This window comes from Bombus fervidus, chromosome 9, assembly GCF_041682495.2.
Source record: "Bombus fervidus isolate BK054 chromosome 9, iyBomFerv1, whole genome shotgun sequence".
In the NCBI taxonomy this organism is placed as follows: domain Eukaryota; kingdom Metazoa; phylum Arthropoda; class Insecta; order Hymenoptera; family Apidae; genus Bombus; species Bombus fervidus.
Window position 1 is genome coordinate 13282226 of NC_091525.1, and position 19226 is coordinate 13301451.

The following is a 19226-nucleotide window of genomic DNA, read 5'->3' on the forward strand; positions in this document are numbered from 1 at the left end:
AGAAGCGCCCCCACATTTACCAACACGAGCGCACACCTGTCACGCATATATACGCAGCACGAGGGCCGAGGCGCACACTTTTTGAGCTTGAGTTGGTTAAGCTCTGCCGGCTTCACGTCTCTACGTTTTGGGTATTACAAAATAACAGTTACAATCAGTGTTCATCATGCCTGGACGTCCGCTTTGGCAGGTAAATTGCGTTCGAAAAATTTTCATTTTTACCTACTGACATTGTCGCGCATTTAACATACTTATACAAATTCGCGCCATTAAAGTATGGACGCTACGGAGTTGCTCGCGCCAATTAGTATAACCTGTAAATTGTAATTCACATTAGGCTATTGATTTTTAATGATCAAATAATTTTATATCTTATGTTGTAAAAGTTTTCAAGGTAATCTTCTTTTAACTGCATATTCTCCATATTAACCTGCATTTCAAAATCACTGTGTATGCTGCGCCATGCGATAATGTGCTTCATAGTGTTTGTTCAATATCATATATTTGTTTACACCGTGAATTATAATTGCAAGACATTATAGATCAATAGATAGCAAAAATATAATTTTTTTCGAAAAATGGAATATTCGTGATAGACGATGATCTTGACAGACGTAGGAGAAATGTTGACTGCTTTATATACTAAAAATCCATCTATTTCAAACGTGTGACTCAGGATACATTTTTGCAATACTTTTTCCAAATTTTCGTTCAAGTGCTTCTAATTCTGTACAGGTTATAAACTATGAATCATTCGATGCACCGTCATCTACACTAATTTAATTTACATTTGACTCATATCTCTTTCATGTAAACGAGATTAAATTTCCACGTTATATCATTCGTTTTAAATAAAACAAATTTTGGATGCCTAGAAAATTTTTCATAGGATTTTTTAATAATTAGACGATATAGAATATTTCGTATGATATCGTAACGTGAAGTATAAATGTTTGGTATGTTAATACGATATCATAACACGAGTCCAGTATTGGCTGTCTGCTGGTATACCGCGGACTTCCAAAAATAACGCAAAGGCTTGCCAAGCTAAGCGAAAGTTTCAATCGAATCCTATGGTATGGTCATATTAAAAGGAGGAAAAAGTAAAAGAAAGAAGAATTTGTGTCATGACGACGATATCAAGTATGGTGCAAACCTTATTTACAAACAAGTCGTGAATATTCTAGCATCTGATCTGAAAATAATTTTATGTTTAAGTTCCTTAAAACCAAACGGATTCAAATGATTTTCACCAATAGATTTCTGGAAAGTCGAATGATTTTCCAAATTAAATAACAGTTTCAGTAGTCAGAATAAATTATCTGTTTTTAAAAATTAAGAACAATAATAATCAACATTTATCCTTAAAGAGTATTACAGATGAAAGTTCACTGCAACATATTTTTTCTAAATTAAAAGATTAATGCAGTTAACAAATATATAATACATATACGTTTTGTTACTGCCTAATAATAAATGAGGAATAAAAAAAGTTATTGTTTGCACAGGTTACAAATAATAATATTCGATAATATTGTTAGAGGGCGATAATACTAAGACAAATTTCCATTAGGGTGAAATGATAAAAATCCATGACAGGTAAATACAGACTGTACATAATATACACACATATATGTACACAAATATATAAAATATGAAAAATAAATACCTACTAATAGGAAAATTTCATCACAATGAAATTTGAAACTGCTACCAGTAATAATAGTAATGCTGCTACCCATAATATTTAGTAAGTGAAATAAATTTTTATTTAGGACACGTTTCTTTAGTTGCATAAACATTCGCAATCGACTTTACCATCATATGTCATATTTCAGAGACACACTCACTATTGTTTTATTATTTGTGCTAACGTTTGCCAAGAACTTGACATCAGTAGAATTTTTAATATACTTCGACCATTCTGCTTTTAATATTTTAGAGAAAATAGTAACAATTGATGGTCAAAATGTTTCATTCTTGTAATCGATTTAAGGTACATGTTTCTTAATAATTCTGACTACAGATGTCAGCAATGTACAATAATACAGATAATAGAAAATAGCAGCGTTGCCTTTATATTTTGTACATTTGTTATTTATACATTATTAATTTGTACATTATGTTAGCAAATTGTGCGAGGACAATTACAAATCTTAGAAAATCTTATTCGTTCGAATTGATAAAATAATCTTCGACGTAGAGATTCGGATAAAATCTTACATTTACATGTTAAAATAACTAGGAAATCCTGTTTGTTATATATAAACCTTTCCCGTGCTACGCGATATGATATAATTGATGAGCTTTTGTTGGCATTCTATATCATGTTCTCTGTTTTCTTTAATAAATTCTCGTGAAAGATAGATTGATATTCGATGCGCTAAGAAACATATTTTTGACATTTTATTTATATAGGCAAGTATATGTTTGTCGTGTCATGTATAGTGTAGGTGTAGGTGTCATTATCTTACAAAATTGTTTAGTGTTTTCGTGTGTATGCTAGGTGTGTAGGTAAATTGTTTGTGAATGTAACGTGTGTACGTAATACGTTATGTGTGATTATAACGTAGCGTGTAGTGTATTTAAGTGTTTGCTTTTGACTAATAGTTATAGTTTATCGACAGGGTTTCGCATTTACGTATACAAGAGTACAACGACGTTTCAGTATCATATCCTAGGGGAAAAAAGATCACTACATTGTCGCAGTGTATCTAGGATACATTTTCGCAGACATTCGATGAGAAAGCAATTTTATAGCTTGGTCGAATTCAGCGTCATAGACTCGTGACTAGAATACTTCGAATTGGTCGATAGTTGCGTTCTTTGAGTACTTCGAAATCGACAATTTGGTAGCGGATCTTTAGTATATTATTATTTAAATCTATATAAAGTTTCGATGTCGCGCGTTTTACGTGTTGTAGAATGTTTACATGTGTCGAGTGTTGCCGAATCCACCGTGACCAGCTTGACTGGCTCCTTTGTTGTAACCCATCTGCAAATTGAGCTGACCCTCGCTGGCTCGAAGCTGGTCTTCCGTGAATATTCTCTTATTTTCTTCGGCCATTTTTGGTCCTAGACGCGGTCCATTATATTCCGGATGCTTCTGCGTCTGTGTGGAAGATAAAGATACGTACGACAAGTCTGTTAATGCTTTCTTTAAACTTCAAAATCTCTACTTGATTTTATGATACGTACAATTCTTCCAAGGGCATAGAGACATAATGTAACTTGTGGGATATTACGTCTTTCGAAGAGGTCAGCTGTTTGAAAGATTTCTTCTTGTGGGACACCGTATTCTTTAATGGCTGCTTGAAATCTGTCCGGAAAAGAATCCAGAATAGTATCCACTAATTACAAATTGATAAAACGAAATTGTATCTAGACTAAAGTACGATTGAGAGGCTTTTTGGAAAAAGGAATATATAGAGACAGCCATAAGATAAAACGATGAGTAAATTTCACGAGTAAATTTGGAAGGTCTGCCGCAATTCTAGTTTCTTAGAATTAGCTACGTTTTAATTGATAATTATAATATCTCTTAAAGAAACTATGTTTCTTTTTTATATTTATAAAATACCTTTGAACGTTTTCCATAAGTTGGAAGTTGGTTCCCTTGGCCTGAATCTTCTTCACCGAGCCAGGTGCCAATTTATTGATAAGCTTGCACAGGATGACCCCATCTTTGAGAATATCCTCGTAATTTCCAGGTGGAAGTTTCTCTCCTAAAACAGCCTCGATCCAGACCATAACTTCAGTCTCTTGTTCCTTGTTTCGGGCCTAGAAACCGGAAGTTTCATCGTCAATCGCATCGTGCGGAATTAGAATCGTAGGATGGTGGATGCTACGACACTCGATGTCGTCTCGAGAGTCAGGGATGGTCCAGCAAAGTGTTGCCGGGGAATTTAAAAATGTCAGGAACGAAAATAGACCGCGACGGTGTTATGTTACCGCGGGCGTAAAACGAACGTCGAAAATAAAATACGACGACCGATCTGTTGGCTTTTATTAAAACTGGCAAGAGGCAGCAACGTTTCGGCCACCTGTTTCCGTGCCGTGTGAATCCCGAGTTTTACCGATTTCTAGTAAAATCGTCAATAAGACGAAATTATGCTTCTGGCATCCTGACAATTCTTTCACCTCCGTGAGTCCCTTCTCGCCGCGTCTGTATCGACGAAACACGTCTTTTATCTTTTAGGCTAGGGCTTCCCAAACTTTTATGAGCCGAGAGACCCATTTTCACGATCTAGTCGAAGATTATATGGGATGTAACTGCTGTCGACAATTGATCGATAAACAGTTCATAGATCTCAGCCGAGAGAAACAGGGCGACTAGAAAATAGTAGTTCTGTGACCTTTAACTGTGATCTTTAACTGAGTCAACTTGGAATTGTTCTCGATGATTCTCGACGAGTAAACTCTCCCAATGAGCATGCAAACTATTCTCATATTTTAATTTTTATCGCGACTGGATCGTTGAACAGTTACTTTTCATCGCAAAGGTAATTCTATTTCATTCGACATCTTTCTCCTTTGAATCGACTTACAAATGGGCGATTGCCGACAATCAACACGTAACATATTTCGAACGTGTTGCCTCGTAGTAAATATAGGTAATTTATAAAATCCTTTTAGAATAATTTACCATTTAATGCCAACGAACGATTGACGTAGATGAAATCTGGCTCTATGTTCACGGTAAATTAGTATTTATAGCAACAAGAAGCTTTCTTTATCAAGTTGTTATTTTACGATTGCCGATTTATATACAGTTTTGCCTCAAATATTTCAACGAGTGTATCATACGACTTACAAGTGGACGAATATTGAGAATCAACACGTAACGTGTTTCGAACGTGTTGCCTCGTAGTAAGCATAAGTAATTTATAAACTCCTTTTACGATGATTTACAATGCCAACGAACAATTGACGTAAATGAAATCTGACTCTATGTTCGTAAACAAATTTCTAAGTTTTATTAAATTCTTACTTCACGATTTCTATACAGTTTTGCCTCAGATATTTCAACGAGTGCATTATCTTATGTCTGGTTGAGAAACGTTCGTGAAAGATCAATGGTAGTGCCGAAGAGAAATTTTCAACGTATCTGCGAAATGTCAAGCCTTTTGAAGCAATGTGTTCCTCCTCGAATGCTCTCGAGATGTATTTTAAGCTATCTATTCTCAAGGGACGTGGCGTTTTCGTTCAGATCCAACTTTCGAGGACGTTTCGTGAACGTGACACCTGGTGCAACGATTCACCAAATTAAAAGTTAAATTGATCGAATCCTCTCGAGTCTTTCCTCCGGCGATTCGGCCACCGATCGAGTCGAACGTCTGCGCTGAAGATTTCGTTTTCGGAAATTCATAAATGACATAATTTTTTCGCTAATACATTTGATATTCGGTCGTGTCAAATGTTTGAAATGGAATTAACGAGCAAACAATGTTACGCGAATAAAATAGGTGACGATGATTGGGAAATTAGCAGAGTGTTGTAATAAAGTCGACGGTTCGATCTTTTCGAAAGAAGATCTAATAGCACAATATTAATCTTGTCGCAGAAATCGATCTATCAATTTTTCGAATTGGCATTTCCTCTCGAAAACACCGTCAAGATATATTACGTAAGGATATTTATCTTAGGGTATAAATACTCCGACTCCGGATGAGACGGGGGAGGAGATGCGCGTCAAAGTCGATCAGCGGTACAAATTGCCATTTCGTAGTTACCAGTTCCATCGTGGTCGACATTCGTTAAATAAAACTAAGAACGAATATCCTACTTGTCTTACAAAATCCTCCTCCTTCTTCTTATTTCCAATATCTGTCTTTTCTTTTGCAACTTCGAACGTTACTGCTACGTGTCAAGATTAATCCAGCAATCTGGGAAAATCGCCAAAACGAAATAGCCCAAGGTCTATCGTAATTAGGATTCTACGAATAACCACGGTTTTCGCCCGTTAACGTAGCGATAAGAAATTATTCGTATATCAGATTTATAATCAGTATAGCTTCGCTTATCGTTAATTGGCATGGTATGATCAATGTATAGGCGATTAAGCGTCCATTAATCGCTATTTTCAACGAACACTTGATTTCCGACGGGATAATGAACACGTACCGGCATCTTTCTTCTTCTTTTCTTTCCTTCGACACTGTAGACGTTGCCACGGAGACTGAGTTTTACCGCAGTTTAGGAGAGCGACTTTTGAACGATGATGCTGACTAGAGACTAAGTCGGACGCCGTGCGTCGCGACGCTATATGCCGGTCTCCCCTCCGCCGTATCATTTCCCGACATTCACGAACGAATATTTTTTGGCTGAGTGCCCAGTGGGTATTCCCACACCCCCGCTCGTAACCAGATCTTGACACTGCAGCCCTATTTACAAAAAGAAACAAGAAACGTGCTTGTAACGTTCTTAGTAAACGAGCAAAATTTCTTCTATGCTATCGCGAATGTTTTTCGGGATCGCTGTTTTAACGCGTTTCGCGATCTTTTGGATTAAATACATATTTATACGATTGTAAGTTATAATTTGTTTGCAAAGTACGATCAACAGGTTTAATATGTAGGTTCACCGGCGATCCGATTTTCACGATCATGTTTAAGTAAATCTAGTTCAAGTAAAGAGAAATAGGTTTAATATCTTGTTGATTCATCATCAGAATTAATAATAGATTGCAATCTCCTTGCCATTGATAAAATTAAAGATTTTCTCATTTCTGATGTAATTGTGTTTCAAAACTATCCACGGTTAAATGTCTACGCTACTTCAATTCTCTCTGGAAACACATTAGTGTAACAATATTTAGTAGACGAAAGAAATTTTCGTCAAGGTTCGGAAAAATTGGAATTTCCGTAAATATTCGCGATCTAGCTATAATAATTCGTCTAATGGCCTCTCCCTCAGGTTCGAAGACCGTTTCGCCATACATGATAACTGCTTCTCAATTTTGCTCGTGCACAAGAGCAGACTGCTTATTTTTGCACCTTCTTCTTCCTCTTCCTTCACCTCCTAACTTTCTTACAAACAGTCCCTCTTTGAAGCTTCACAATCCTTCGTAGCCACGAGCAACATTACGTACATCCCCAAGGCAATTAATTACAGAATTCCGAAAATACGTGACTAAGCATCGAAAATAGCACGTGCAATTTTGTGTGAATACGCGAGGGGATCGTCTGGAACTCGAATTAAAGCTCCGATGTTTCTAGCGAGAGGTATCTTTCAGCTGTTTCGTTTTGCGTTTGACGAAAGGTGTCAAAAATAGGTCACGGATCAGTTACGTTAAAAGCGGATGTACGTATCGTTGGCCACAGCTATGTGTCGTTTATTGTTGAATGCTGACGTCGCAAATAAACGGGGGAAATCCGCGCACGAAGTGGAAAAGTTCGAACAAGTGGGTGTGTTTTCTAACGAACGATGGTTAGCCGGTTCGTGGACGGGCGCCAGATGAAAGAAACCGATAAGCAAGACGCTCGTAATTTCTGGATGCTGGCCACTTCGAAGGGTGAGGCCACCGCCGAGTTTAGATTCCGTCAATTGACGCTGTTTCCAAGTTTATCGTAACCGTAACACCGCGGAATTGCGTAGACGCCTGGAGCGAATACGCATTCGCATCTGATACATCGAGATCGAATTACGTAACAAAAATTAGATTAATCGCATCAACGAGAAGGTTGTCCCTTTACGCCATCCTTAGTCGATGATCGATCGATGAAGCGATCTTTTATCAGTTTGTGTATCTCATTTTCATTCGAAACTTTTAATTATTTTTAGCGGTACAAATATCGTCGACTCTGAAATTTTAGAAATTAGCTGATCAATGTTTAAATCGCTTCGTTCTATCTATCAAGGCTTGAGAGCAACAACTAGATAGAAAAAGTATTTACATACTTGTCTGCAGAGGAGGAATAACTGGAGTAAGACTTCGTTACGTGGCGTCCTTCCACGTGTACTTAACGTATCACCTCTTACTTTCCTGTTTTCCTGCGATAATGCATTTCCAGCAAATACTTAATGCATCTCTACTTGCATTCAGTTGTAAATGTTGTTCACATGTAGGTGGTATCTAAAAGAAAACTGAATTCCCAGAAAGTATCGCTTTCTAGACGATTCGTGGATTTATCTGACGGACATTTGCAATAGTAGTATATTATAAGAAGCGCTTCTGTTAATTTCTTAACGTTTAACACATTTTTATGTATTTTATATGATTTTAATACGTTTATTTAACTATATTTCACTTTTAAAATAGCTTACTTTCTACCGGTTTGTACCTACGCGCACTCGATGCGTTAGTGCGTCGACTTGCCACTAGGTGGTGTCGAAGAAGAAAGGATTCTCACTGTCGAAAGATGACGCGAGTGTTATTAGTAGGAGTGTGGAAAACGGTATCGTTAGCTTTGCGCAGTGGCGATATCGTAACCAATGAGGTTCTACCGAGGTGCGATTATTGCTAGTTGAAAACTTTTACCAATACCCCGCCATGACGATGTGAAATACCATCGGCTACGGCAATTTTTGAAAGTTTCTGCGGAAACTGATAAGTTTTCTCAAAAACAATCTAAGAATTTCAGAAATACGCTTCAAATGTTCTATTTGAGACAGAACTTTGAAGTTTTATTAGGGACTCTACCATCGTTAGAAGGTTAGAGAGCTGCTGTTATGTGTAAAAAAGTAGCTCTCAGGCTTTCGACTTCGTTTTTAAACTTTAGCGAGAAAGTATGACGTTATACGCACGATCGGCTCGATATAAGAACTGAACTTTATCAGTGCTTCAAGTGTAGCGACTGTGGACTTGAGCTTTCAAGATAGAATTTAATGAATACGGCGCGCATGTGTAATAACTATTTCCAGACCTCGTCTTCCACAAAAAATATTGTCCGACATTAATCACTTTCAGCAGCTATTAGCGTGCCACATGTGAAGTTTGCTGATAGCATAAAAAACACGTATTAAAATAGTTCTCTTATCGCAGGTTGCTGGGAAACGAGAACCAAGCCAGGAAGCCGAGGCTCGGCAATGGATCGAGCAAGTGGTCGGAGAGAGATTTCCTTCAGGTATGATCATGAAGCTCGCAATATTAAACTTTGACTTTTATCGATTTACGTATTATAAATGCGTAACGTGGCTGGGACAGCCATAAATACAATTGATTAAAGTTTATCGATGTTACTACCTACTCCTTTGATACACGTGCTCTCGTATATGAACTCCTGTTCTACGGAGGTGGTGCAGTTCGAAAAGCGTGTCAATATCACCACCCCCGTTCAGGACCAGTGCAACGCGTCCAAAAGCTAGCTGCGATCCTATAATTCCCGGGTACGAATGTCAGGCCGCGTGATGTCGTAAAGGTTAAGCTTGTTGACTAGGTCAGTTATTGGGATGTCTAATGAGAGGCGACAAGTCGAGGAGGAGTAAAAGGAAAGGATAATTGGAAATTTGAGGAAAATTGAATAGAGCGAAGAAGACGGACAACTAGATATATTGTCACTTATAATAAAAATGGTACGTTTAATATTTATAAATGTAGTAATTTTGATGACTTAATTAATAAATTTACTGGTTATACTTAATATCTATAAATCTAAATTTTAGTGAAAGGTGATTGGTTGTGAGAAACTGATACCGAAGCACGTAAGATCCTGAGTAGAGCGCGGAGGGTGAATGGTTGCAGGTGCTTGTTAGGGGTAGCTATATCCTCTTGCTGCCGATGTTCTCCTAATAAAACGCGCGCTTTGTTGCGTCATTCGAGTCACCCTATTGAACGAAAAGTGGGTAGCGACCCCTACGTCCAACGTGTACCCCTGGTTGGTGAAATACGCCAGGCGTCGACGCAATTGCTGTGCTGAACGAACGATCGTATAACGCCACGGAATAGTAGACGAATTAAAACAAACTAATATTTTTAAAAGATCCTTCACGCTTCTCTAGCACCCTATTAAAACACTATCAAAGTTAAAAAAATTATATTCTCTCGGTCGAAATTTTTATTGAGCGATTTTGATCTCTATGATAGATTTTCATGTCAGAATAAGTGAAGGGTGTTTAAACTTCGAGCATCATATAGTTAGACTTTATGTCATATTACAGACTATCCCTTGAGCGTTACGCAGTGTTAGTTCCACCCACAGCAAGCAGCAGCTCTACACGATGATGTGATCCGGGTATACGAAGCTTTTGATGTTATTGACTCATTTAAAATTGAACTTGAACTACCGCCTCGTTCGATCGCTACCGCCCACTTTCCTATTTTTCCGATTCGCCCTTAACGTCGCTCACCTTCGCGATAACGCGCAATTGGAATTCGATGCGTTTCAGGATCCTCGAATCTTTCCATTCTGGATGTTAGCCTGTTCCTGGAAGCTCGCGTGACGTGCTGGACACGACCTTTGTATATCAGTTTGCATACTACTAAATATTTCTTAGACAAGGGTAGGAAATTGTATTTTATTTAAATATTCGCATTTACATACAACTTCTAGAAACGTTCATGACTGTTTGAGTGGAAGATAATGAATATTTAAGTGACAAATTTTTTTTAGAGAAACTTGATTAGTTTGTTATTTGATAAAAAAAAAAAAAAAAGATTGAGAATTAATTAGTGAAAGATGTGATTGTAAAATATTAAAATGATGACAAAAGTAGTTTCTTTATAAGATTAGAAATATTTACACGAGTGAGAATGAAGTGCTCCGTTGTCGATACCGTAGGAAGGAAAAAACTCCGCCGAGGAAATCGTCAAACGGTCTTTAGCAATCTTTTGCCGACGACACGTATTGATTTAGCGTCATCTGTTCATCATGTTACGTCGTAAGGACGCCAACGTATCAGGGCCGCATACGAGAGCCCGGATAGTCAAGTGAAATATCGCATTATGTCATTTCTTGTTTCCTCCTTCTTACACACCTTCCGGTTTCCTTCTCATGAAATGAATTGCATTAAGAATTCATCCGACTAAACTTTTCTTGTTTCGACTGATTTATTGCAACAAAATGTCGAATATCATACTGATCAATTTTTTACAAAGTTGTACATATGCAACACCGTGTTATTCATTCACCGTACGTACTTTAATTAAAATTTTTATAATATTCATATTTTATATATTTTTTTAAACAATTTATTCTACACATGAGTGATCTTCGCCAAAATTTATTAAACAAATCACAGCTCAATTAATTTCCTGCTTTAATTGCAGAAATTTTGTCACCGTATGCTATTGTGAACGCTCCTTAAAGCTCGTCAGGAAGAAGGGTTACGAGTTACGAAGGAGGCAAGTGTCAGTCATCTGTTCGTCACGGTGGCACAACTAGCTTGCTTGCACCAGGGTACTAGCAGACGTTTGAGGGATTTATGGCTTGCCCGCCACGTTGACGTCAACGTCGACGTATCGATCCTTGTGCACTTTGAACCCTAAGCTTTTCACAGTTCGTAGTCTTCTCCTCTCCTTCTCGAGGAGTAGCTTCGCGTGATAGAATGTCGATATGTCGAACTGCTCGTCACGAAACGTTGCGTGACGTCACGAAAGCTCGCAGTTACTAGGGTAGCAAAGAGGGGCAGTAGATGAATTTATGGCTTTCTTGCCGACGAAGGGCAGCGTCTATTATTCGCGTAGATTTCCATGTGTTCGTTCGAAGAATAAGGGCATTTCCTTCGGAAGAAATCGCGTATTGGATATTCGTACGATCGAAAGGTTCTGGAGATATGTCAACGGGTGCCAGTTGTCCATCAAAAGATCGTCAATGACGTCATTCTGAGAAGAGCTTATCAGGATTACAGCCCGAGGGTAGATTTACGACCGAAAGCAACAAGTTGTTGCCTCGGGTCGTGTTTCATTTGGGATGCCCGTAAGGAGTGTGTTCTCTGTTTTTATTAATCCTGTAATTTCATGTAAACTCCTTGATGCTTAAAGTAGGACAGATTTACAGGGACGTACAAAATTATAATATATTTACACATTTAAAGATGAAATTTTATTTTAAATATCAATTCTATCGCATATTTTTTAATTTCTATTTTTCATTGGTGTTGTTTAAATTCTGGGAATTTAATTATGGAACAGAGTGTTGGTTCATTAACAAACAAATGCGTTGTATGAAAAGAAATTGTTGATAGTCTTAGTTTGACAAAAGTGGAGGGAAATTGGATTCTCTTTGCGTGTGATAGGACTCGTTCCCGCGGGACCTGTTGCTTGCCAGCGGTCGTAAATTCAAGCCGAGGATGTTGTCCTGATGAAAACCGTGTGTTTGACGTCTTTATGACATGAAACTGACGTGAAATCGATACTAAGACACGCAAGCGTGTTTGTCGAAGCTAGGGTGAACCATTCCGTCTCAAGATTTCTTTTCTTCTTATCGTTGTAATGTTATATACTTTCCCGCTCCAAAAAAATTATTTGTTTAATCTTTAATTTCTTCTGTACATGCTAATCAAGATATTTATTTTAAAAAATTATATACTAAGATACGCGTTCTTTGCGCTTTATTATTTAAGTATTACTGTCTCAATCGCATGGGTTTTATCTACCTGTCTGATAAACGCAATAATATATTCTTGCACAGAATTACGGATAAATGACATGTGTACAATGTGTATTTGTAAAGGAAACAGGCCTCGAGCAATTTATCGATTTCACATCAAATTGTCGAGACATGACGACTATGACGTGTCACCGTAACAGGATAGTATCGAGGGTAGTAATAGTTTCCGATTCACCAATACATATTATTGCGACTCAATATTTTTTTGACGCATAGTATCGAGTATGAAGGAAGAGAGCAGTAAGACACGCAACGTCTGAAAAATATCAGGTCAGCATCATGTTACTGTGTTTACTCGAGCATGAAAGAAAGCAGCGAAGAATCGTAAGGAGCAAGTAGGTTCAGATCTGGAAGGTGTTCTATCGATTTTCTGTCATCTTCTTGCGTTTACGACATCTCATTGTGTTTCGATGCTACCAGGAATGTATACCATGTCATGCTTGTTTACTTCATATGCCCGCGTTGATCCAGAGGTGGATGCTGGAAGCTGTAGCCTCCGGCCTGTTGCCTGGATATTGTGGAAAAGCAACTGGTTCGCTCGATTCGCTTGACATGCGTAGCTGAGTCACGTACACCAGTATCGCTCCCTGTCATATAATTATTTCTGTAAAGAACAAGTTTCTTCTATATTTTTCAAGACAGAAATATTACTTTCATTTCCTCCAAGGAAATTATTTAATAAGTTAATTAGTTCTTTAGTGACTCTGATAATAATCGAGGCCACAGAAAATTATATATCTTTTCTTGAATAAATTAGGTCAATTTTTTAAATGTTGGATGCAAACTTTTTATTAGAAATTTTTTCCTGCTTGATTGTAACTTCGTAACATTCATGATTGTTCTAAATAATACTTATTCTCCTAATCATATAATTGATAGTTGTCGTTTTTGTTTGAAAGTTAGGAATCAATAAAGAATTACTTGAAGAATATATTAGTTGCTGTTGATCGGCTGTCGAATACTCGTCAATCGAAAATTCAAGCAGACGACCAGTTTTGTATTAGGCGAGCAGATTTTGGGGCAAGCATGTAATAGTATCCCCTCTATTGCAAAACCACGTGACATATCGTCCTTACAGGATCAGGATAGTAGTCCTTTGAACGGTTAGTCCGTGTCTCTTTATCTAAAAATGTTTCAAAATAACTAGTGGTTTTTATAACAAATATGTAACAAATTACAAATAGATGTATTGTTACAAACAGTACGTATTTATATTGTAATATTTACTACAAAACAATTGTAATATTTACTACAAAACAAGAGTTAGAAAATAAGTTCATTATCGTTATTCATAATTTTTTGTAATGGCCTATTTCAGCCTGGTACGTAGAGTTTCACAAATTATATAGTTCCATATAAAAGACACAACTGGAGAACTACTTGAAGCTTAGTATGTTTTCTTAGTAACTCTGTAACTTTCATATTCATAGATGCTGCATATATTATCCATTGGTACAACCACGCGTAACCGTAACATATCCTATAGAATGATATATTAATCGTTGAGTTGTACTTGGCTGAGAAACCCTTGATAAATCACTTACCTATTTAAACATCCATTGCTGGCATTCCTACATCTATCTTCTTTCAAGATACCTTTTATCCAATATATAAATCATTTTGACAATTTGATGCTTTGAAAATATCTATATGTATATGATTAAATATGTAAGTAATATACGCATATAGGAAGAGCGCCAGTACATCGTTGCCGTACGTCGACCGCAGCGCTTCCGCTCATGGCTCGCGTATCGATACAATTTATAAAGTCGCTCGCCAGAGTGCGTGGCATGTCAATACGTTCAATATATCGAAACGTTAACCGGGGGAGGAACTTGACAATAAACGATACATGCTTGACATCAATGTTAAACTCCTGTTGGTTGCTAGCCTCCTGGCAATTTGAGATGCAGCGTGTCTTTCGAATGGCGACGGGATTGCTTCTACGCCGCGAGTCACGACGACTGCAAGACAATGATGGCGCTGATCGAGAAACACCAGAGTCGAAGAGTAGAAAAAAAAGCGAGCAACGGAAGACGGAGGCGGTCTTTTCTGATCCTTCGACCGACTGACAAAAAATGCCATGCCCCCTTGGCGCGCCTCTTGGCATAATGGGGTGCCATAAACGAGTGCTGGTGCACGCAGCCTCTGTTATTATTTCGCGGCAATCTCGTCCGCAGCGATGAACAGGGAGGAGAAGGATAAAACAAGAGCAACGACAGCTGCCATTCATTTGAACCGATAATAGCCCACCTGACAATGAAAATCAATGGCCGACATGGAGTGCGCATGTCGTTCGACCGCGGAACTTTCAAAGCAACGCTTTATCCCGAGGGAATCCAGATTTATTTTTCTGCTATCCTGATGCTACTGTGGTACTTGGCATTCTTTTCATTGCTCGCTCACTAGCTCTCCTTTTTGTCCAGAATTTTTTGGGATATTTAAGTCTTAGGTGAATGATTGGTGGTTGGGTTCGATGGATTAAGGAATTGCATAATAATTAACCTTTTAATGTCTCGTGTAACACACGTACACAAATATATTTTTTATATCAAGAGATTTATAACCAAAATAAATATTATATTTATTACAGGCTCCCATTTTTGTTACGCTTATTAACGCAAGGGAAATGATATGTTTTTAGGTGTGAGTTATGAAGATGCTTTGCGGGATGGTGTACTGCTTTGTAAACTTATGAACAAACTGCAGCCGGGACTCATCACTAAAATTAATACGTCTGGTGGTGATTATAAGATGATGGACAATCTTAATCAGTATGTATCGCAAGAAATGCTTTTATATCGCATGAATACATAATTAGTGTGTAAGTTGTAAATAACAACATTACCTGTGGATTGCGTGTAAACTGTATTATCTCATTGACTAAATATTATTGTATCATTTATTGCATATACAATAATAATATTTAGTAAACACATCCCATATTATGATATTCGTGTATAAAATAAGAATGGAACAAAACGTAAATGCTTGTAGAGAAGGCAAACTCGCTAATTTTTGTTACGTACTATCAAACTTTCTTTCATCTCATGCTTTCCTGTTATTCAGTCAAGTTAACGCAATCGACAGTGTTTTACTACGGAACGATTCTCGACTCGAATCTATCGAAGTCGAAGAGTCACGGAGTCGTTGAGATCGAGAGATCAAACGATACGCGATTATTGACTTGGAATCGTCGGCGCAACTGCCGCGAAATTTCGATTGCGTCACTGTTCCTCGTGTTACCTGATAGCCTGATAAATAAGTATCAAGAAAGTCCCAAGTCGGAATCGTTGCAATCATTTCATAAAAATAAAACGAAGAACCTTGTCTTTTACCTATACTCGACATCTTACAAAAAATTTTTGATGACATAACAATATATAGTTTATGCTAATGATAAACGCGATTAATCAAATACATTCTGATAAGAATACTTTGCGTTTATCATGTGTACTTATATGTATATGTTAGATAATTGTATTTCTTAGATAATAGGATAAATTACAAAAACTGAAAATTATTATCATTGGAAATTATTGTTTGAGCTGAACAAGATTATGTCCAAACAAAATATCATTAGAGAGACGAAATGTATAAGGAAGATATTTAGTATGAGGCTTTCTGCAAAGTACAGTAACCATGTATGACATTTGCGGCGTCTAACAATCTGACCGCGATATCGCGTGCGCATGTCGACAATTGGCGCGTTTTCAATGTTTAAGAGCGCTTTCCTCAGTAGTGGGGTGAACGATGCGCAGCGCGGCCACTCCGCATTACTCCCTTTTTATGCGGAAAGCAGGAATAACGTAGAGGTTAAGAATATTTATCGTGTACGGTTCTTTCGTTCTTACATTCCTAATACCCAGAGTCTTCATTAATACTGGTCTGCCTCACGTTTCTTGCATTACGTGGCACGTTGCATCACAGTCAACGAAATGGCGGCTTTTGAGCATATGTTTATTGTTTGCTATAGGGCTAAATTCATGCTTGTAATTTATGATATTTAATCAAATAAAAATATGGTTATTTTGTTTTGCATTATTAACTTCAGCATTCTAATTGTTTAACTGTAAATTTCATGCAAAACTGTTACCTATTATTGCTTGATGTAGCACGGTTATTTACGGATTAAAGAGATTTCAATGATCATCGTGCATGTCTAGACTAATTATTCAAAAGTCGATCAAGCTATCCTACTGTCCTGTTAATCAAAGACACCAGATGTGTTAATTCCTAGGTATTCTGAGAAAATATACACATACATACTTTATTCAAGCAATGTCATTATAATGTATTCTTATTTCAGATTCCAAAAGGCTTGCGTGAAATACGGAGTACCTGATGTAGATTTGTTCCAAGCAGTTGATCTTATGGAAAGAAAAAATATCGCGCAAGTGACCAACACCATTTTTGCCATTGGCCGCACTGTAATAATTTTGATCAAATACGTCTATTTTTCATTATCATTAAATGTATATAATTGCAAGAAAAATAATAAAACGATATGAATTTGCAGACATATAGACATCCAGAATGGCGCGGACCATGGCTAGGACCAAGACCGGCAGAAGAGAATAAGCGGAATTTCACGGAGGAGCAACTAAGAGCTGGCGAAGGTTATATTGGTCTTCAAGCTGGTACCAATAAGGGCGCGACTCAAGCTGGTCAAAACTTTGGAGCAACAAGAAAGATTCTCCTCGGAAAATAATATTTCTACATAGTATTTCGTAATACTCTTAAGATTTCCTTAGAAATAGTTCAAAATTAATTTTAAACAGAATATTCATCGATGTGTTAGAACAGATGTAAAATCATAATTAATCGTATTAACAAAGAATTACGTTGGACTCCTTAATTTGTTGTGTACTGTAATCGATTATAGCGCATAAGAGGTGGAGATTAATTATTTGATACGAATAATTGTCATTAATAAGATTCATGGATGTAATATAAAACAACAACAATTATTCATTGTAACAGACTAATTCAATAAATTCATCTGATTGTGTTAATACCCTGAAGCTACATATCCGACATTTTTTTTTTTCACAGTTTTGCACGAATTTGTATACGCGAGTAAGTACTTACATACATTGGTACAAGACATCAATATAGATATGTCCGAGAACGAATACATTTTTAAGATCGACACGTAAAGTCACATACAGTGTACTTGTACTTACTGGCGTACGTATGCAGGTAGAGAGGCACATACATGACGATGAGCCTCGTACGTGACAGCGACGATAAGTGGACGTGACGTGTATGTACACGCATTACACGCATTCTTCGAGCGGTTTCTACACCGCGAGGCTCCCCAATGATCAGGCAAGTATCTCGAGTTAGGATATCTATGGACCATTACCTATCGTTCGTTGTTTCATTCACACACGGCTCCCCGTTGGTTATTGAAAAGAACTTGCTGATAGAAAACTTGAATATCAATACACATAAACATTTTATATATCTATACTGTTCAATTGGTACTACATACAATTAGATAGTATAAAATTTATACATTTATATGTACTTGTATATATAGCTTGTAATAGGTATACTCATACACATTAGGTTATTATTATTAAATGTTATAAGATAGTTCATTTTCTTAATCTATAATCATAAATATATATATTTATACGTCATAATTATAATAATATCGATTAAGAACAGTTGTTACTCCTTCTGTATTTCTATTTCTGAGAATTCCTATATGGTAAAGAGCAATTAAAATGGAACGAAGAGAGAAAATCTCAGCGTTTCTTGATCGCGAGAAATGACGTATTTGTCTTGTCGGTCGATCGCGATCGTGGGGCAGGCCAGTTCTTGGGGTCCCCCTGTGATAAAATAACATAAGTTACAAAGAAGTATAATGTTGTGCTGCCTACTGTTATCGTGCGGCCTTCTTGCATTCTACGCTGCTAGTTACAAAATACGGTTTATTACGCGGATTGAATGAAAAGAAGGGGTATGTGTACTTCTAAATTAAGATGACAATAGCTTCTTGTTTCTGCTGTGTTCCTAATGAAAGGGGAGCGCTGCGGAGTGGCCGCTCCGCGCATCACTGCACCCCACTATTCTTCACGCACTCGTAAACCGCGTACATACGAATCATGACCACCTTTTGGACCCTTTCTGCTGTTATTGTAGTTACTCTTGGTTTTCAATACGGATCGCGTAATCGACTATCCAGCGATAGGATCACGTAGTTTCTACAACTTTGCTGTTTATCGGGGGATATTGATTTCATGTCATTCAAGTAAGTTGATATTGATTATACACTGAGAAACTTACAATGTGATAGTAATAATTACTTACTTTTTAAATTTCTAGATATTAATTTTATTTTATTTATTATATAACATTCTTTTACTAAGTGACAAAGTTAGACTAAGTTTATTTATAAATTTTGTCAGAAATAAATCAAGACAGAATATAACAATATACATATAGAGCAAATAAAGAATGCATTTACGCATTTACTATTTGCATTGCGATCATATTTGTGACCTATCCAATTGCATAATATTCTATGTGATTAAGTAAAGAATAAGGAAGTTTATATCTAACAAGTAGAAGTAGTCTTTACATATTAACCCAGATATTAAATTTGATGGGCAAAGTTGCTCTGATGAATAAAGGAGCGAAATTGAGATCTCTTATTCTATTTAACAG

At 37.0% G+C, this 19226-nt stretch overlaps 2 protein-coding genes, 1 long non-coding RNA gene and 1 other non-coding gene across 6 annotated transcripts in view; 2 read left to right on the plus strand and 2 right to left on the minus strand.

Annotated features, from left to right (window-relative positions):
* Positions 1-35: 35 nt before the first annotated feature.
* LOC139991037 (muscle-specific protein 20) lies at positions 36-17565 on the plus strand. The gene is made up of 5 exons (XM_072010819.1): positions 36-190; positions 8984-9065; positions 15193-15322; positions 16858-16978; positions 17068-17565. The coding sequence occupies exons 1-5, from the start codon at positions 167-169 to the stop codon at positions 17257-17259; spliced, it is 549 nt and encodes a 182-aa protein (XP_071866920.1). The 5' UTR covers positions 36-166; the 3' UTR covers positions 17260-17565.
* LOC139991038 (myophilin) lies at positions 2056-6282 on the minus strand. Its single transcript, XM_072010820.1, has 4 exons — positions 6124-6282; positions 3581-3780; positions 3199-3319; positions 2056-3112 (listed from the first exon to the last, which is right to left on the minus strand). The coding sequence occupies exons 1-4, from the start codon at positions 6127-6129 to the stop codon at positions 2930-2932; spliced, it is 510 nt and encodes a 169-aa protein (XP_071866921.1). The 5' UTR covers positions 6130-6282; the 3' UTR covers positions 2056-2929.
* On the plus strand, positions 8405-8545 carry LOC139991262 (U4 spliceosomal RNA). The gene has a single exon (XR_011800774.1). It is a non-coding gene; the product is annotated as a U4 spliceosomal RNA (small nuclear RNA).
* Positions 11959-19226, minus strand: part of LOC139991046 (uncharacterized) — a 139890-nt gene continuing 132622 nt past the window's right edge. For 2 of the 3 annotated variants that reach the window (XR_011800727.1, XR_012453391.1), the window contains exons 4-5: positions 13470-13671; positions 11959-13152 (exon numbers count right to left, since the gene is read on the minus strand). This is a non-coding gene — a long non-coding RNA (uncharacterized lncRNA). The remainder of the gene's footprint in view (positions 13153-13469; positions 13672-19226) is intronic. The other variant, XR_012453392.1, reaches the window with a different exon arrangement.

Bases quoted from the DNA above. Each gene is read 5' to 3' on its own strand.
- LOC139991038 (XM_072010820.1), bottom strand. The intron at 3,320-3,580 runs GTATTTTATAAA...TTTTCCGGACAG, and splicing joins CTTATGGAAAACGTTCAAAG to ATTTCAAGCAGCCATTAAAG. The intron at 3,113-3,198 runs GTACGTATCATA...TCTTCCACACAG, and splicing joins TCTATGCCCTTGGAAGAATT to ACGCAGAAGCATCCGGAATA.
- LOC139991037 (XM_072010819.1), top strand. From the start codon at position 167: ATGCCTGGACGTCCGCTTTGGCAG. The intron at 191-8,983 runs GTAAATTGCGTT...CTCTTATCGCAG, and splicing joins CTGGACGTCCGCTTTGGCAG to GTTGCTGGGAAACGAGAACC. The intron at 16,979-17,067 runs GTAATAATTTTG...ATGAATTTGCAG, and splicing joins TTTTTGCCATTGGCCGCACT to ACATATAGACATCCAGAATG.